The sequence below is a fragment of the Apis laboriosa genome, unplaced genomic scaffold, assembly GCF_014066325.1.
Source record: "Apis laboriosa isolate Shangri-la unplaced genomic scaffold, ASM1406632v1 scaffold16_cov148, whole genome shotgun sequence".
Classification (NCBI taxonomy): Eukaryota; Metazoa; Arthropoda; class Insecta; order Hymenoptera; family Apidae; genus Apis; species Apis laboriosa.
In genome coordinates this window covers 3,126,470-3,141,957 of record NW_025222129.1, presented here as the reverse complement: position 1 = coordinate 3,141,957, position 15,488 = coordinate 3,126,470, and the positions used below count along the sequence as shown (strand labels likewise).

Here is a 15,488-nt window from a genome sequence, read left to right as displayed (position 1 = left end):
AAGAAATTGAAAAAAGAGAAAAAAATGTTAAACTCTACACTTGGTCTCTACCTTGTAAGAAACGAGAAACGCGATTTGTTCCATTCTCCTCGCGTATTCTTATATACCAAACTGTTTTAGAAACCCAAGCGTTCGCTTATATTCCACTCAGAACTGAATAATTTAGTCAACGATAATCAATCGGTCCGCTGCCGAAAGGCCAACGATCGAAAGCCGGGGTCATCCTTGATTCGTCGAAAGGAAGAACAAATGCAGCGGTTAGAAAGCGTTACGATTCAACAACATCGTTCCATTTCGCCAAGAATGATCGTTTTCGCGGCTACTCCTCGCGGAATGGGAGGATTTCACGCGCGCAGATATCCAATCTGACGTGACACACATGTTTCGTTGCGAGCCGAGGCCGAGGATCGCGCGTAACTGTGCCAGATTATATCGACAGATCTGCGGAGAAAGTATCGCGAGCCAGCGAACAGATGGATTGATGGATCGATCGCGTGATTGATCACCGCCGATGAAAAATCGGTCTGTGACGAGCGTTGAAAACGAAAACGAGCCGATCGAACGGAAAGTGGTTTCGATCGATCGGCCGCGAACAACGTAATCGAGTCACGGAAATTTAACCATTTGAATGGCGACGAACGACGAAGAACGACATCCACTCCCCCGCTTATCTGCGACACGATCCGTCACAAATCGATCACAAATCGATCACGATTCGATATCGGATGTCTCGCGCAGCGGAGAGGGAGGGAAAGAAAAAGAAAACGTAGTAAAAGAACGTACGCCTTTCTTGCGTGTCGTGGCACGCGTCCGTCAAAAAAGAGAAAAAGAAGCATGGATCGATCTTTCGTTCGTCGAGACGGGGGGGGGAAAAAACTATCGAATTTTGGGACGAGAAGAAGCACGCTTTAACCACATCGATTCGTATTCGAGAGATGTTCGTAGAGATTGCAACTGAGAGAAAATGAACGATTCGGAGGAAAAGTATCGCCGCTATGATGGAAAAACGAAGACGAGTGGAAACGGCGAGAGACAGAAGAAGGAAGAGCGGACGAGTGGAAAGAGCGGGCGAAAGAAGAAGGAACGAAAGTGTGTCGTCCGTTCTGGCACGTATTTCCTTTTCTATGTTCAGAGGGGGGCATCGTTGTTCGGGCCCCGACAAGCCGAAGAGCTTGAGGAGTGCTCGCGGCACGTTGCCCCATAGTGGGGGCAGCGACATAAGTACGAGACGGCCTTAAGAAAAGCCTTCATTCTGATAGCAGATCGCGATTCACGGAGTCGGTGAACTCGTAAAACTCGTGGCCGGGTGACCAAAAACGACCGGCGAGTGTCACCGGATAAGGGGGAGAAGGCCCGGAAAAAAGAGAAAGAGAAAGAGAGAGAGAGAGAGAAAAGAAAAGAAAAGAGATCGAATAAACGGATCGAGAGGCGCCGCTTTCGATCGGGATAAAATTCGCTCGATGCCCGAGACGAAGGGAATCGGACGAGCGCGGTTGTTGGTGATCGTCGAAGGGTGCAGAGAGTGCAGTTGCCAACGGTTCCTCTAAGAGAAATCTCGAGAAATCGAACGCCAAGTCCCGTGGATCCTGCTGGTCAACCAAAGGAACCAAAGGCGAACGAGGTGGGTAGTGTGAACAAACTTTACACGACTTGTAATTGCTCAACGCGATATACGGCGCGAATACGTGGAAGGACTCGTGGTTGGGCCAAGAGCGTTCGTTTACGTAAGTCGAAGGTCGTGAATGATTCCTTCCATCCATCCGAGGCGAAGAGCGCGTTCGAATCTTCTCCGGCCATAGTGGAATAACAATAATTTATCGAAATCGGTGTACGGATAGATCACGTTTGTTTAATTACCGAAAGGGTTAAGAATCCAAGAAGATCACGGAAATACCATCTTATCTATCTTTACCTCGATCTCGAGAACGATTTCGAATCGATATCGAGATAACAGCCGCATAACGATCCCGTAGGATCGTTTCCATCCGGCATCGTCGGATCGGTTCTCGACCCGTAGCAGTCGGAATTCCCATCCGATCTTTTTCAATTTATTAAAACATTGGAGCGCGATACGAAACTTACGTTGTAATTTCGGGTCGTAAACAATGAAAACGGAAGAGGATCTTTCATCATCGTTGAATCGGCTCGCTTTTTACCACGATCGTTATCCGTATTCCGTTCAAATTTCCGCGATAATCGGAAGTTTAATGCCGCGTTCGCACACCGCTTTTCGCGTTTTCCGCCACACACGCTCGAGGATCGCGTTATCGCGAAACGGTAATTCCCACACGCTCCAACCCGATTCGCTTCCTCGTTGCCACAATGATACGCGGTTGTCTCGCGAGAGCGAAGAGGAGGAGAGAGAGAGAAGATGAAACGGGAAGGGTTAATCGAGCAAGATGGCCAGCCTCGAGAGCGACTCCATCTTCGGGAAACGCTCTCTCTGTTTATTTTCTACTCAAACTGCTCTACGAGGCGGTCGTATTAAGCATCGAGCGCACCATTACCATAATCGGACTTTGATAATCGGATGTCGTACCGTTTATGATCGTATGGGAAATAAAGAACGTCTATTCGATCGGAACATAATACACGATGCATCGCGTATAAATCGGTAATAAATGTATAATTTCGAGTAAATCTAACGCGATGCGTGGATTGTTGTAATTGCTTCGAGATGGCGGGTTAAAAGGGCTCGTTTCTTACGATTTCCGGATACGTTTTTTTCTTTCTTTCTTTATTTCTTTTTCTTTTTTTTTTTTTTTTTGAACCTCGAAACCCAGTGATCTCTTGATATCGCATACTGGTTTTAAAACGTGGAATTTCGTCGAAAAGCCACATTATAACAGTTTCTTTCGATCCGGTAATGCAAGCCGCTACTAACAATCGTCAAACTAACAATCCCACACCGTTCGTGGAAAATTGCGAAATATATGATATATATTCGGATCGTGCGACAGGAGGAGGACAACGAGGAGTTATTTGTACAACGGCGCGATCGACGCGTTCAAAGATGATTTACGTTCGTGGAGTGGACTTGGCTGGCAAGGACGTTCGTTCGCTCGGCAAGGCGACTCTCTTTTTCGTTTTGCGCTACTTGCGCGTCACGGAAAGTGCTTTCCACTCTAACATTAATGACGTCGCGGTCTAAAGTTATCCACGGGAGTTTAGCAAAACCAGTTCACAACCGTGTAGGTATCTCGAAACGTGCTCGACCGACAAATGCTCTTACAGAACGATAATGGGGTGGGATTACGAGCCACGGGAATCGACCAATTTTTTCCTTAATTAAAGATCTTAATACTACTAATATCGCGAAATAAGTAGCGTACCCTTCGCGTGAATGCCAGTCAAATTACGATGGAATCTTAAAAAAAAAAAAAAAAATCCCGATTCATACGCGTTATCTCTAGCGAGATTATCGAGGTGAATTTAGAAACGGGTTAAAACTATAATTTTCTGTGAATCTAATGAAGCAACTGCCGAACCTGCCCACACTATGTATGCAAATGCGTAACACTTGGGGCGTATGGATGCAGTTAAAATCTCCAACTACTAACTTCTCCAAAGTACAGCTTGCAAATTATCACTGCAGTATCTCTCCATCGAAACGTCGATCGTTATGGGATGTTATACGAGTCACTTTCTCCCTTCAATCAATGCGATAAGTTTACGCGAGAATTCTTAAGTAACTGTTCGATATTTCCTTGAAGAGCGAGGTATAACGTGATATAATTCCTCCGTAAACTTGATATACCGATAACACGTATCCACGTACGGGCGTAACTTCAATTATATTTAAACTCGTTATCCCAAATACTCGTGAAATATCCTTCGTAGATATCTCTCGCGTCAAAGATACGAAGAACGTGGTGGAAAAATCGAGAGCTCGGGAATTATATCCGATCTACTCCTCGAAAATCGATATCTAAAATACCACCTAGTCACGAGTAACTGCTCCGAGATAACTCGTATCGAGGTGCATTATTCTTCAACGCAAGGACACGTGAGATAATGTTAAATCCTGGCGTATTCGCGTGAGGTACATCGATCGGGGCGCTATAAGATATTAAACACCTAATTATTTAATGAATAAATAAATCGTAACGGTTAATAAATTATTATATCGTTTTTTTTACCGTATCGATCGACGACGTTGTCCCGATACCTCGATACATAGAACACGTTATACATGGTCGAACGCGATTTATAGAGTCGTGCGCACGTAACGTGCGCGGTAGTCTGTTCATCGAAACGTGTCTGATGACTTATCTCGTATACCTATGACGCTTATGAAATAGTTGGTTGATTGAAATGTACGAGGCGACCGTTTCGGTTACCGCTTTCTTGGCCAAACGCCAATCTCTTCTCCTTCCACCATTTTCGAATTCGCGAAAATCGACTCAACGCGTCGCAATGTAAAAATTTGTAAAATCTTTTCGCGGCAGTCTCGTTCATCATCCGAGAGGAAAGAAAGAAAGAAAGAAAGAAAGAAAGTAAAAAATATAACAACTACGTAGACGAGCACCCTCGTACACGTAACACTTTATCGTCTACTCATTCTATTAGGTTTAAATTGCTATTACACTCTGAAGGACGGTATAACGGTCCTATTTACATTCAACCGCGCAAGGATTAATGACTAATTGAAAATCCGTGTAGCGAGGCGCAGGACATAGGTTTCGTTGCTCGCGTTAAAAGGAAATGTTCCCGATTTTTGGCACTTCCTTCGCTATTTCTCCGAGGAATCTCCGAGAAATCGTCTAGAAATTCAACGAAATCCCTCTCTTTTATCCTCTTATGCTCGATCGAGGGATGACTCGATTCGAGGGATCGTTAAACGACGATCGATTCCAAATCCTCGTTGTGACTCAACTGGACGTTAAACCTCGACGTCTCCTCGAGCAATAATATATTTCGTCGGTGTGTTCGATCGTAATCTCCAAGCAAACCGCTGATTCATTCACGAGTCCTTCTTCGTTCCTTCCCAACGAACGAACGAAACTCGAGTCCGAACGCGTTCCCTTGCCAATGCAATCTCAATCTCGTCCGTCGTCGCAACGATCGACCGGAAAGTAACACCAAGACGAGATGATTGGGGTTTGGGAAGAGAGCGACGAACGATGTACTCGATCGTTGGAACGTAAAGCGAAAAATCGAGGGAAGAAATATCGATGTAACCATTACGTAACGTTTTTTCTAATCGAGTCCAACAGATTCCGCGTGACGATCACGATCTTTATCACCGCTACTAATTGGTATTCCGACACGAGCAGACACCGTGAACGTTATTCGAGCATCGAGTGTGGCATGGGAAAAACGCGAAGAATTTCGTTCGCTAGACGGCATCGACACCTCGAGAGCATACCATATTTCTAAACGACCGGCGAAACGTTATTTTCCTTTTGTGAAACCGGGGGAAGGGGCAAGGGAGGAGAGAGAGAGAGAGAGAGAGAGAAGGAATGGAATTATGGCCAGTTGTTCAACAATCTTTATATTACATTGGAGAATCGTAATTAGCGTAGAGTGAGGCAAGTTTTAAACGTGTTCGCGTTTGTGCAAAAATCGGTATTCTTACAACATTTCATTAGCTCCTCGCCTCTTTCGACTCTCTAATTGCTAATTAAGAATTTCACGGTTACAGCACGAATTCACACACACGATAAAAATTTCCTAAGGAACAGTTTACGTCTTACGATCATCTCCGAAAAACAGTCAAAGTACAGCTATCGTTCCACGATCTCGAACGTTTAGTTCCTTCCTAATTGCCAATTAAAAATTGCCGGTATGCAAGAAGCGAGAAATTATCGTCATATTCGAGTGAATACCAAGGGGAAAAAGTACGAGCAGTCGTTGGAAAAAATTCAACGAGACGACTGCGCAGTTTCACATCCATCCCCCTCCCCGAAAAAGGCTATCGCTACGAGTTATGGTTCGAACGCACGAACGCATGACAAAAAGTGGATAAATCGGAACAACAGAATTAACCCAATTCCCTTCGAAAGATCGGTCCGCTTTCGCCGATGGATCGAAAATCGCCGAAAAGCGATTCGAAAGCGGCTTCCGTTCCCGTGTATTTGTCAAAATATCCGCGGTGGAGGGAGAAAACGGATCGCTCGGCCCCCTCTGATTTATAGAGAGCGGATTTCGTTCGTGAGCCGATTCGCAATAGGCGGACGATTTTCGCACGATGCTCGTTGCCCAACAACGCCATCCGACCGGCTTCGAATTTCACTTCCTAGTGGTTCCGAATACAAATGGCGGTACACACCCAACGGTTCGTGTTCTCGATCAGGAAGGAAGGAGACGATCGGCGAGGAAACGCACGATTCCTGTGTATTATCCCGGCCAACCTCTGGAAACCGAGAAATCGCGAGTGAATCATCGACGAGATCGTTAGGAAAGAGAAGAAACAGACGTGCTACGCGATGACGAAACGCACGGAGTTCAACGGAATAAAAATGACGCGTTCGTTTAATGGAGGAATGAGAGAAGAGCGGAAAATTCGTGTTGGACGTGATCGCACGCTCGACGAGACGTTTAGAATAGGATGGTATCGAAAAATGCGCCCATCTTTATCCAGGTTAATCGATCCTCGTGCGATACAATTCGCGAGTATACCGTTGCCTTCTTGGTGGCGATGCAACATTTTAAAAGAATCGCATCCATTTTTATGCCAACTCTAACGGTACGCGCGTTTACGTGCGTACTTTTCATCTGACGATGAAAGGATCAATCCGCCGAGCTACGTCACAACCGATTTAATGGATCGTAATTTGCATAGTTACTCGCATAAAAACCCTTTCCGAATTTAGCTTTGATCGAACGAAGCGAGATCCTTTTATCACAACCCACTCGTTTCGAAATCGATTTCAACTGATTCTTCATTCTCGTTATCCTGTGAAATTATTAAAACAGATGCGTTTCGTTTAACTAGCTTAGAACGAAATTTCTGAAATTTCTTAACGTTGGCAGAGAAATTTATTAGCGACAGGTAATCCATCGTTCCAGTCGTTTATCGCTCAAAGCGTTAATTTTATCTACGGTAATTTCACGTGAAACGTATTACTACTTTCACTGTAAACGCTAATTGAAACGAATACGTAATAAAAATCCAAGTCTTTAAGATTATTTTAATTTCATTTAAGAGACTATCAATATTTCAAATTAACTTTCTAATCTATTAATTAGATGGAAATGGAATAATTTCTAAATTACTAAATACAAAATTGAGGAAATTAAGCGATGCATTGATCTAATATTGATATAAATAATTGACACGAATTGGATCGATGTTTCCGGTTGTTTAAAATAAAACTCGGATTTTTTAAACAAACACACCGTAAAAGACGTCCGTCCGTTTAAAAGATACAAACACGATGCGTTCTAATAATAGGAAGGAATCATCGGAGGCAAAATGATCGTGGGATCCGCTAAGGTCTCGAAAGGGGTTAATTCGGTTTTCGTAACGCGTGATCGAGCTCTCATTGTGTATCGAGACTACTGTATCATTACATCGTCGAAATGTTCTCGAAACGATCTCGTTACGAAACGATCAAGTTAGACGATAGAGCCAATTCTTCGAACAGGGATACGATACTTATCCTCTAAGGGGCAAGAAGAAAAAGGACAATTGCGTTTATTTAACAATTATCCCGTTCAAAACAATTAGAGGATCATCTATCGAAACGATTTTATCGCGTTATTCGACGATTTCGGATGATCGCGTCAACGATATCGACAAACATCCTTTTACACAAAATACATTACATTGAATTCTTCCACTTCTATCAGAGATTTCTTACCAAAAAAAATTGGAAATTTTAACGATTAGACTAGAATTTTTACGTCATTCTTCCACTTCGTTTTCTATCGAGGAAACGTTGTTTTCGCTCTTAAAAAGAATTTGATTCTAACGGATACGTTGATCCAGCGAAGAGAGAGAGAGAGAGAGAGAGAGAAGATGGTGGTAGGATGAACGACTGCATTCCGAAAAGAACAATCGTGTACAGTTAGGAAATTAGACCGAGTCTCATAAATCCGGAATCCAGAGTTGCGTGTAGATCCAACAGCGGAGGAAGAAGGGGACGCATCATTGTGTAAAGTCAGAATACCTTGACTCACATGATTGGGATCTCGCGAGAACCACCTGCAGCCTTCGTGACTGCCGGTGCAATTATGAGAAAGTCTAGCAAACTCGCTCGTTAGAAGAGCCACGTGCGACCTTCGATGACGCTCAAATTGACGATAGTTAAATTATCGTCTCTCCTGTAAACTGCGATACTTCTAACTAGACTATATATATATATATATATCTTCTTACTTCCTGTTTCTTGTCTAACTCGTAACTTTCGTTGCCTCGAGACTTCGCTAAAAACAGTTTCTCGTCGAGAGAGGAGAAAAAAAAAGAAAAAGAAAAATTGGTCGATAAGTTTTTCTTACTTTATAAGATTTTATAACAGGATATACAGGATATAGTTAATCGCTTACCCTTGAATTAACTTTAGCAGCAGGTAGTATCACGCGTTAATAAATAATTTCAGTATCTCGTGAAACGGAGCTATTATCAAGAACAAACAAAGATATCGTAATATTTAACAAGGTATTATTTTTACTTGACTCGTTTAACCCGTACAGATTATACGAACGATTGAGCGAACGATCAATCATATCCAAAGTGTCCGAAGAAGAAAAGGAAGTGGTCTTTGTCGAAGAAACAGGATCGTTTGCAGTCACAAAGGATTATAGATGCTTTTGATGTGCAACATGTGTTCGCATTTGCTCGAGCACCGAATGAATCAGAGTATGAAAATTCTATTTGGCTGAAGTTAGAACATTTACTATATAGCTATAGTTATAGCGTACTGGAAATCAGTGGCGTAAAATTGGCTCATTAGAAACGCATGAACGAACAGAGAAGAGCATCGTGGACCAAAATACGGGTCGTTCTTTCACGTGAATTTTCGTGCTAACGTTCCAAATAATTCCAAATTAATATCCAAATTAATATCCAAATTAACCGTTTTTTTTTTTTTTTTTAATAACTAAAAACTATTCGTTTTCTTTTCCATCAAATTTATTATATCCTATATCATGTCATTTTAATTCTAATCATCTATTTGTAATATATGTATTAGATATATATTACAATCTGTAATCCAAAACGTTTCAAAAATCACTTTCTTCGAAGTAATTCATTTCGTGTTAGATAACCAGCCAAAAATGAAATCGTTCGAAACTAATCCTAAACGAGGTTTCAATTACGATCGAAAGAGAAAAGGAACTAGAAACGCATCTTGTTTATTAAAAATTATTTGTCGCGATTATCTACCTTCATCCATCGAAATTGAAAAGTTGGCAAAATTGAGCGACAATTCATACGGATGAAAATCTAAAATCCCGTGAGAATAGAAATGCAGAGAAGCGCGCTCATGCAACATTATGGATTCCTTCGAAAACCCGTTAAAGCCAAGATGTATCGCCTTTTTGAGCCGCGTCCGATCGCGTAACGAGCTACCAAACGTACACGGCACTTTTCCACATCCATTTTCCTTAGTTAATGAAACCTGAGTCACGTAGCTTATGTCAGAAGCATCTGGTACAAAGGAATTCTCAATTGAGGCCTCTTGCTGCGAAAGAATATCCATTTTCGTCATCTTTAGAGATGATTAAAAAAAAAAAAAACTTTCAACTCAGAGAATCATTCCTTTCGCTTAATTCGAAGAAGAAAATTTTTGATCAAAAATAACACCAGCTTTTTACAACACGAACGTGTATACATGTCGTATCCATTTGTCAAAATCGGTGGAAAAAAATGGCCCAGTTTCCGCTTCAAAAACTTATAATTTAATTATAAGTTTACGTGTAATTATTTGGGTCGACAATGCGATGGCCATTACCTTCGCTATCGCTCTCTCTTCATCCTCGAAAATTGAGGATTGACGAGAAAGTATCCGTAGAAAAAAAAAAAAAAAGACACGCTACTACGTACGGAATGCGAAATCATCATTCACGATGATAAATTAATCGCACGATATTTATTGATAAAACCTAGCCTCTTTCGTATAATCTATATCCATTTGCCTATCCACTGATAACAACGCGTCTCTTCCCTCGACGATTTTACGCGCGACGTTTTACCTTTTGTTTAATTCCGTTACTTCTCTCGATCGAAGAGAACTCGTCCGGTTAGATCGAAATCAGGGGCACGTGTGCACACACCTCGAGAACTTTGCTCGAATTCGAAAGAAAACACCTTTTCGATTACACTATATCCTAACGATGTGTCGTTAACGTAAAAAACGAACGAAAATCGTTAATTATTATTAGAGACGCGTTCTACGCGTTGGTCTTTTCGATAAACCCCATAAATCGAACGGCTGACATCGAACGATGTCGCTCTATGTAATTTATAATTTGACGGAGCGCGAACCGTTTCGAGGATCGAAGGATCGGAGAAGGATTCGAACAACACCGGCAGTTAACCGGGAAGAAGAGGAGTTCTAATGACACGTGACGAAGGTGCGATCCGCGTCGAGGAAGCTTTATATTGAATATTCCCATACCAAAGCCTCTCTGGATTCTCGTCTCGTCTCTCTTGTCACGAGTCAGATACATTGTGCCGTTCTTGACAAAGATGCCCGTAAAAAGATACGCGTGTACGCGTACCGGCCGGTTCATTTCGGCAAAATAACGGTGTGCCGGTTGAAAATGGCGGCAAACGAAAAAGGAGCAAAAAAGGAGCGGACGACTCGAAGAGATTCTCTTCGAAAGAGACAGGTTTGATCTCGTAATTCGACTTTCTCTGTATCGTTATAATGATCTTCATCCTCGAAAATCCTCGACACCTTTCGAAATATCAAGGATGTTGGAGAAGCGAAGCACGTCTCGGGTATATTTTTCGAAGGGTAGAAAGACGCGAGGATGGAAGGACGGCGCAAAAGGAAGAGCGGAAAGCGAGAACTCGAGGATGTTCTTACGTGTGCTGTAAATCTGACACTTTATAAACTGTTGTCGCACAAGGTTTCCGTCTTCGATCGATAAAAGATAAAAATCGTATCGCGGGGAGATGCTCCAGAGGAAAGAAACGACAAATTGATGTTTTATGCAAAGCCCGTTTCGTGGAAGCGGAGATACGAGATGGAGCTCGTTGTCGACGACAGGGAAGACAGGTGAAACAAGACCACTCGCGGATAACACAGGTCTCTGTAGTCCGACTGCACGATCCACGAGGGGAAAGGTAGTCGGTTTACCTTACTGACAGCGGTCAGCTCGAGCAAAAGGAACCCGACGCCGGTAATAACGAGGTATCGTGTAACGATCAACCGTGTATTTAATCGTGAACGATGACGGGCCGCCATTATCCTTTAAATCGATCGGTCAAACGTTTAATTACACTCGTTGCAGTATGAATCTCGTCGAGGAAACACTCACCCTAGCCGACTATTACCGCTCGTACTTTATAAAGTTTACCTTGCTCGGAGGTGTTCGAGCTTGATTTTAATTACTCGACTTCAATTTCCATCTCGAGGAACGAAGAATGGAGCGTCAATCGTCTCGACACCCGTTTAACATGGAAACACGATAGAACGCGAACGTAAAACGTGCTAATTCGAAACCATTAACCAACCCCTCTTCTATTACTTCGGTCTCGAGTGGAAGAGCTTGTACGCTTTAATTAAAAAAAGAAAATACTCGCTAGGTATTCAGCACCGCGAAATAATAAACAACCGGGTGAACGATAATTTCGAACGAGTCATCGCGAGGAGGAAAAATAGAAGAAGATCTTCGTTTCTCGTAATTAGAATCGATTCAAGGATCGAATCGTGGCAATTAACAATTAGCAAAACCATTAATCGATCGATCGCTCTCGTCTCTCCTCTTCCCTCCGTCAACCCGACCGACCTTGCGCAAGGTCTTCGAGGAGGAGTTCTCCTCTCCTCTCCTCTCCAGGAATGCGTGACTCGACGATTTTCTAACCCGCTTTCAATTACCATTCCTAGTGTTCTTGTTCTCGTTCCCTTCGCGGTGCGGTAGCGCCTGCGAGAGAAAAGAAAGGCTGACGCGCGGAATGCACGCGCCTCGTCTAAATGCCGCGCGGAATTTGTCCCCCGTTTCCTTTCGCTCCTTCGAAATCCTTTTGCCCCCTTTTTTTTTCTACGCTCGTGTCCTCACGCGGGGACGCGTGATTTATTCCGTGTCGGAGAGAATAAGAAGAATTTCGCGCGAGCGAGCCACGACGAAAGGAGGAGGGCGTTGCAGGCCACGATCGGTGAATACGTTTGTCGAGAAAACGTTGGGTTGTCCTCCGTGCCACGCTCGTGACGAACGAGACAGCAATTTGTTTCGGCTCGTTGGCCGATGACGCGCTCTCGTCCAACCTACGCACGTGTTCTGGAGAGAGAATCTCGTTTTGCATGCTTAACGTCATTCGGTTGTCGCATTAGCCGACCAAATAGACCGATTTAATTTTCGAGGTGTGATGATGATGCGTCCTCGTGGGATGTATATCGATCAGGGTAATATTTCGCGCGCAGAGGATCGCGCTCGTTCCAAGGCTAATAACTTAATCTCGTTCTTTGGACGGGAAAGGGGTAGGTAACCGCTTTGTAGATGTTTATAAGCCGGATTATATATGGCGCGCCTCGCGAATGCACGACACCATCGCTGCTCACCTTCGTCCGAATAAATAAATCGATTTTTCGTTTTTTATTTCGCCGCAAGGAAAAAATGCAAAAATTATTTTTTCCAACGATATTTTCGATTCTTCTCTCGTTCGTCGATCTCGTCGATCTCGTCGATAAAGCGAACGAAAACAATGAAATTGTTTCGTATTTTTCCAGTCCATCATGAAGAGGATCTCGCTGATTTTATTGGCGTTCGTGTTCGCGGCGTCCGTCGCAGCGCTGCCACTCCGAGACACCCCGAACGTTCGATTGTTTCCTCGGGACAAGGACGCGGCTCCAGTTTCCACGGAAACAGGGATTGTCACCGGCAAGGACGCGACGAATCAGTCGACAAAAAAGCAATCAGAGAAGACCGACGGTGGAACGAAAGAGTCTTCGAAATCCTCGTTACCAGCCTCGATTCGGGATAATAATCGAGCGGGGGGCAAGGACGAGGACGGTCCCCGCTCGTTGAAACGCGTCAACGAAGCGAGGGACGACAAAACGGGCAAGAAGAGTCGAAGGCATAAAGCCATTTTCGTCGATTACCCGCTCGTACCGCAACTTCCATTCTCCAACGACATCGTCCCTTACGACATCGATTACCCTAATAACAAGTTCGACACCGAGGAGAGGAGGACGGATTCGAGTAACTTCGAGGAAAGCAACATCTTCTACATCAGGCTCCCGCCCACGCCGTACATGTTCGTCCCGGGGTTGGGTTACATCTCGCAACCGCCCACCTATTCGACGACCAGCCTTCAACCGCTCGTACAAGCGTACAAGAGACCCGGAAGGCCGAAACCCGCGTACCAGCAATCCGTCAACCGCCCGTTCATCAAGCTGCCCATCGATTTCGTGAGCAACGGCAAGCCGACGTCGGTCTACCATTGGCAGAAGAAGACGAACAAGAAACCGACCGACACCCCGATCACCAATCTGGACAGTCTCTCCGCCGATTTCGTGACCAATGGGAAACCGACCGCCATCTATCAGTGGCAGGCCAACGCGAAACCGACCAACAAACCCGACCACGATCCCGTCCACAAGCTGGACAAAGGCCCGTACGAGTTCAACGGCAAGCCGACCAGTTTCTTTCTGCTGAAACCGGATGGAACCACCGCGGCGCGTCACCCTTTCCGCTATCCCGATTACCAGGATAATTCCTATTATTGAAGACGCGTGAACGGAGCTCGTTGCTGCCTCGCGAAACGAAGTCCGCCGTTTCCTCGAGTCGTCGAAAGAAGAAAGGAGGAAAGAAAAATCGGCGGGATCGATTGCGGGATTACGAATCCTCGAATCCATCGTCGGCGGCGAGCGGAGAAGGGCTGATGAGAGGGCACGGCTCGATCAGCATGCACGAGAAACGTGAAACGAAGGGAACGAATCGATCGATTCGCGATTCTCGTTCGAATCGTAACTACGTACGTACAGTATAGAGGCGAAAGAACGAGCGGATAACCGATGCCAGGATACGCGATTGCTTAGAAATTGCATAACCGCGCGAGCTTAAAAGGCGGGCTTCGAAACAATCGGCTTCTCGGCCGGTCGTATCGCGTTGCATTTACATCTAAAAGTATGGGTTATTACTGCGGATGATTATAAAGGAACTGTTCTCCGCGAGGCGGGGAATTGTTGAATGAAAAGTTTCATCGATGATCGACGTCTCGAGTGATACCATCTCTTTGTCGGAGATTTGTTTCTTTTCTTTTCTTTTCTTTTCTTTTCTTTTCTTTTTTTTTTTTTTTTAGTTGGTACGGTACCTTCGAGTTCGATATCTCGGCGAGGAGAAATACACGAGCGGAAGTTGGAAATAAGTTTGATCCGTGAATAAGAATAAGAGAAATGTCACTGCGGATGATCGATTAAGAAGAATGGTTGAAACGAGATAAGAATGGAAACGGAAAATAACGAGTTTCCGTTTCTGCACGCTCGAAATACCTTTTTGATTTCCACTTGGCATTCGCCCATAATTAAGACATGTCGCTACGACTAATTATTATGGAGAGTACTTAATCTCGAACAGACGATATATATCTACAATTATTGTTTTTAACTGTATAGTTTCTATTTATAAGTCTATTTATACGTCAATTAATTAAAAAACTGCGTATATATATATATATATACATAGCCAGGCTGCAAAAGTAATCACGACGATCGTTTGCTCAAACGTAATTTAAGTGTTGCGTTAATTGATCATTCCTTTTTTTTTATATTCGAGCGAAATCCACGATTATCTCTTTTAGTACCGTCACACTGTATACTTAATGACGTATATTTATTTGTAAAGTTCGTATTTTCGTTATCGAGAGAACTTTTTATATATATATTGATTTATCTTTTAATTTTGTAAATACGTGAAAAATACACGAAACCTCGAATCGATAACTTTCCCGTCTTTTTCTCCGAGAAAGAGGAATTTTCACGTTCTTCTGGGACATCCTTGCCAGTCGCACCCCGATTGCGTCCACGAGAAAACGTGTTCCATATGTTTCCCCCTCTCACGTAACACAAATATTGACTTGGGACGCGAGTCTGCTCGGGATTATATCCTGTCTGGTTACGGGAATACCTCGCGATCTATGCGCTACTTGCTTCAAAGAGATTGAATTCAAAGATCGCGATAACACCGACGCCAGACATCCAGGAAAAGCCAGGTTTAAATGGAATTTCAATTCAACCTCGCGATTCCCTCAGCGATATACGGCCGGGGAATACGTTCGTGAAATAAATTTCCTATTTACTTCTTATTTCCAAAGAATACGCGGGAGAAAAGTAAATCGCCGATCTCGTATCGAAATATAACGATTCGTCTTGCTT

At 43.7% G+C, this 15,488-nt stretch overlaps 1 protein-coding gene across 1 annotated transcript; it reads left to right on the top strand.

Annotated features, from left to right (window-relative positions):
* Positions 1-1,270: 1,270 nt before the first annotated feature.
* Positions 1,271-15,066, top strand: LOC122711122. The gene is made up of 2 exons (XM_043929578.1): positions 1,271-1,621; positions 12,843-15,066. The coding sequence occupies exon 2, from the start codon at positions 12,849-12,851 to the stop codon at positions 13,839-13,841; it is 993 nt and encodes a 330-aa protein (XP_043785513.1). The 5' UTR covers positions 1,271-1,621; positions 12,843-12,848; the 3' UTR covers positions 13,842-15,066.
* Positions 15,067-15,488: the final 422 nt, after the last annotated feature.

What these genes read in the sequence shown, in the direction of transcription:
- LOC122711122 (XM_043929578.1), top strand. Translation starts at nt 12,849, where the DNA reads ATGAAGAGGATCTCGCTGATTTTATTGGCGTTCGTGTTCGCGGCGTCC.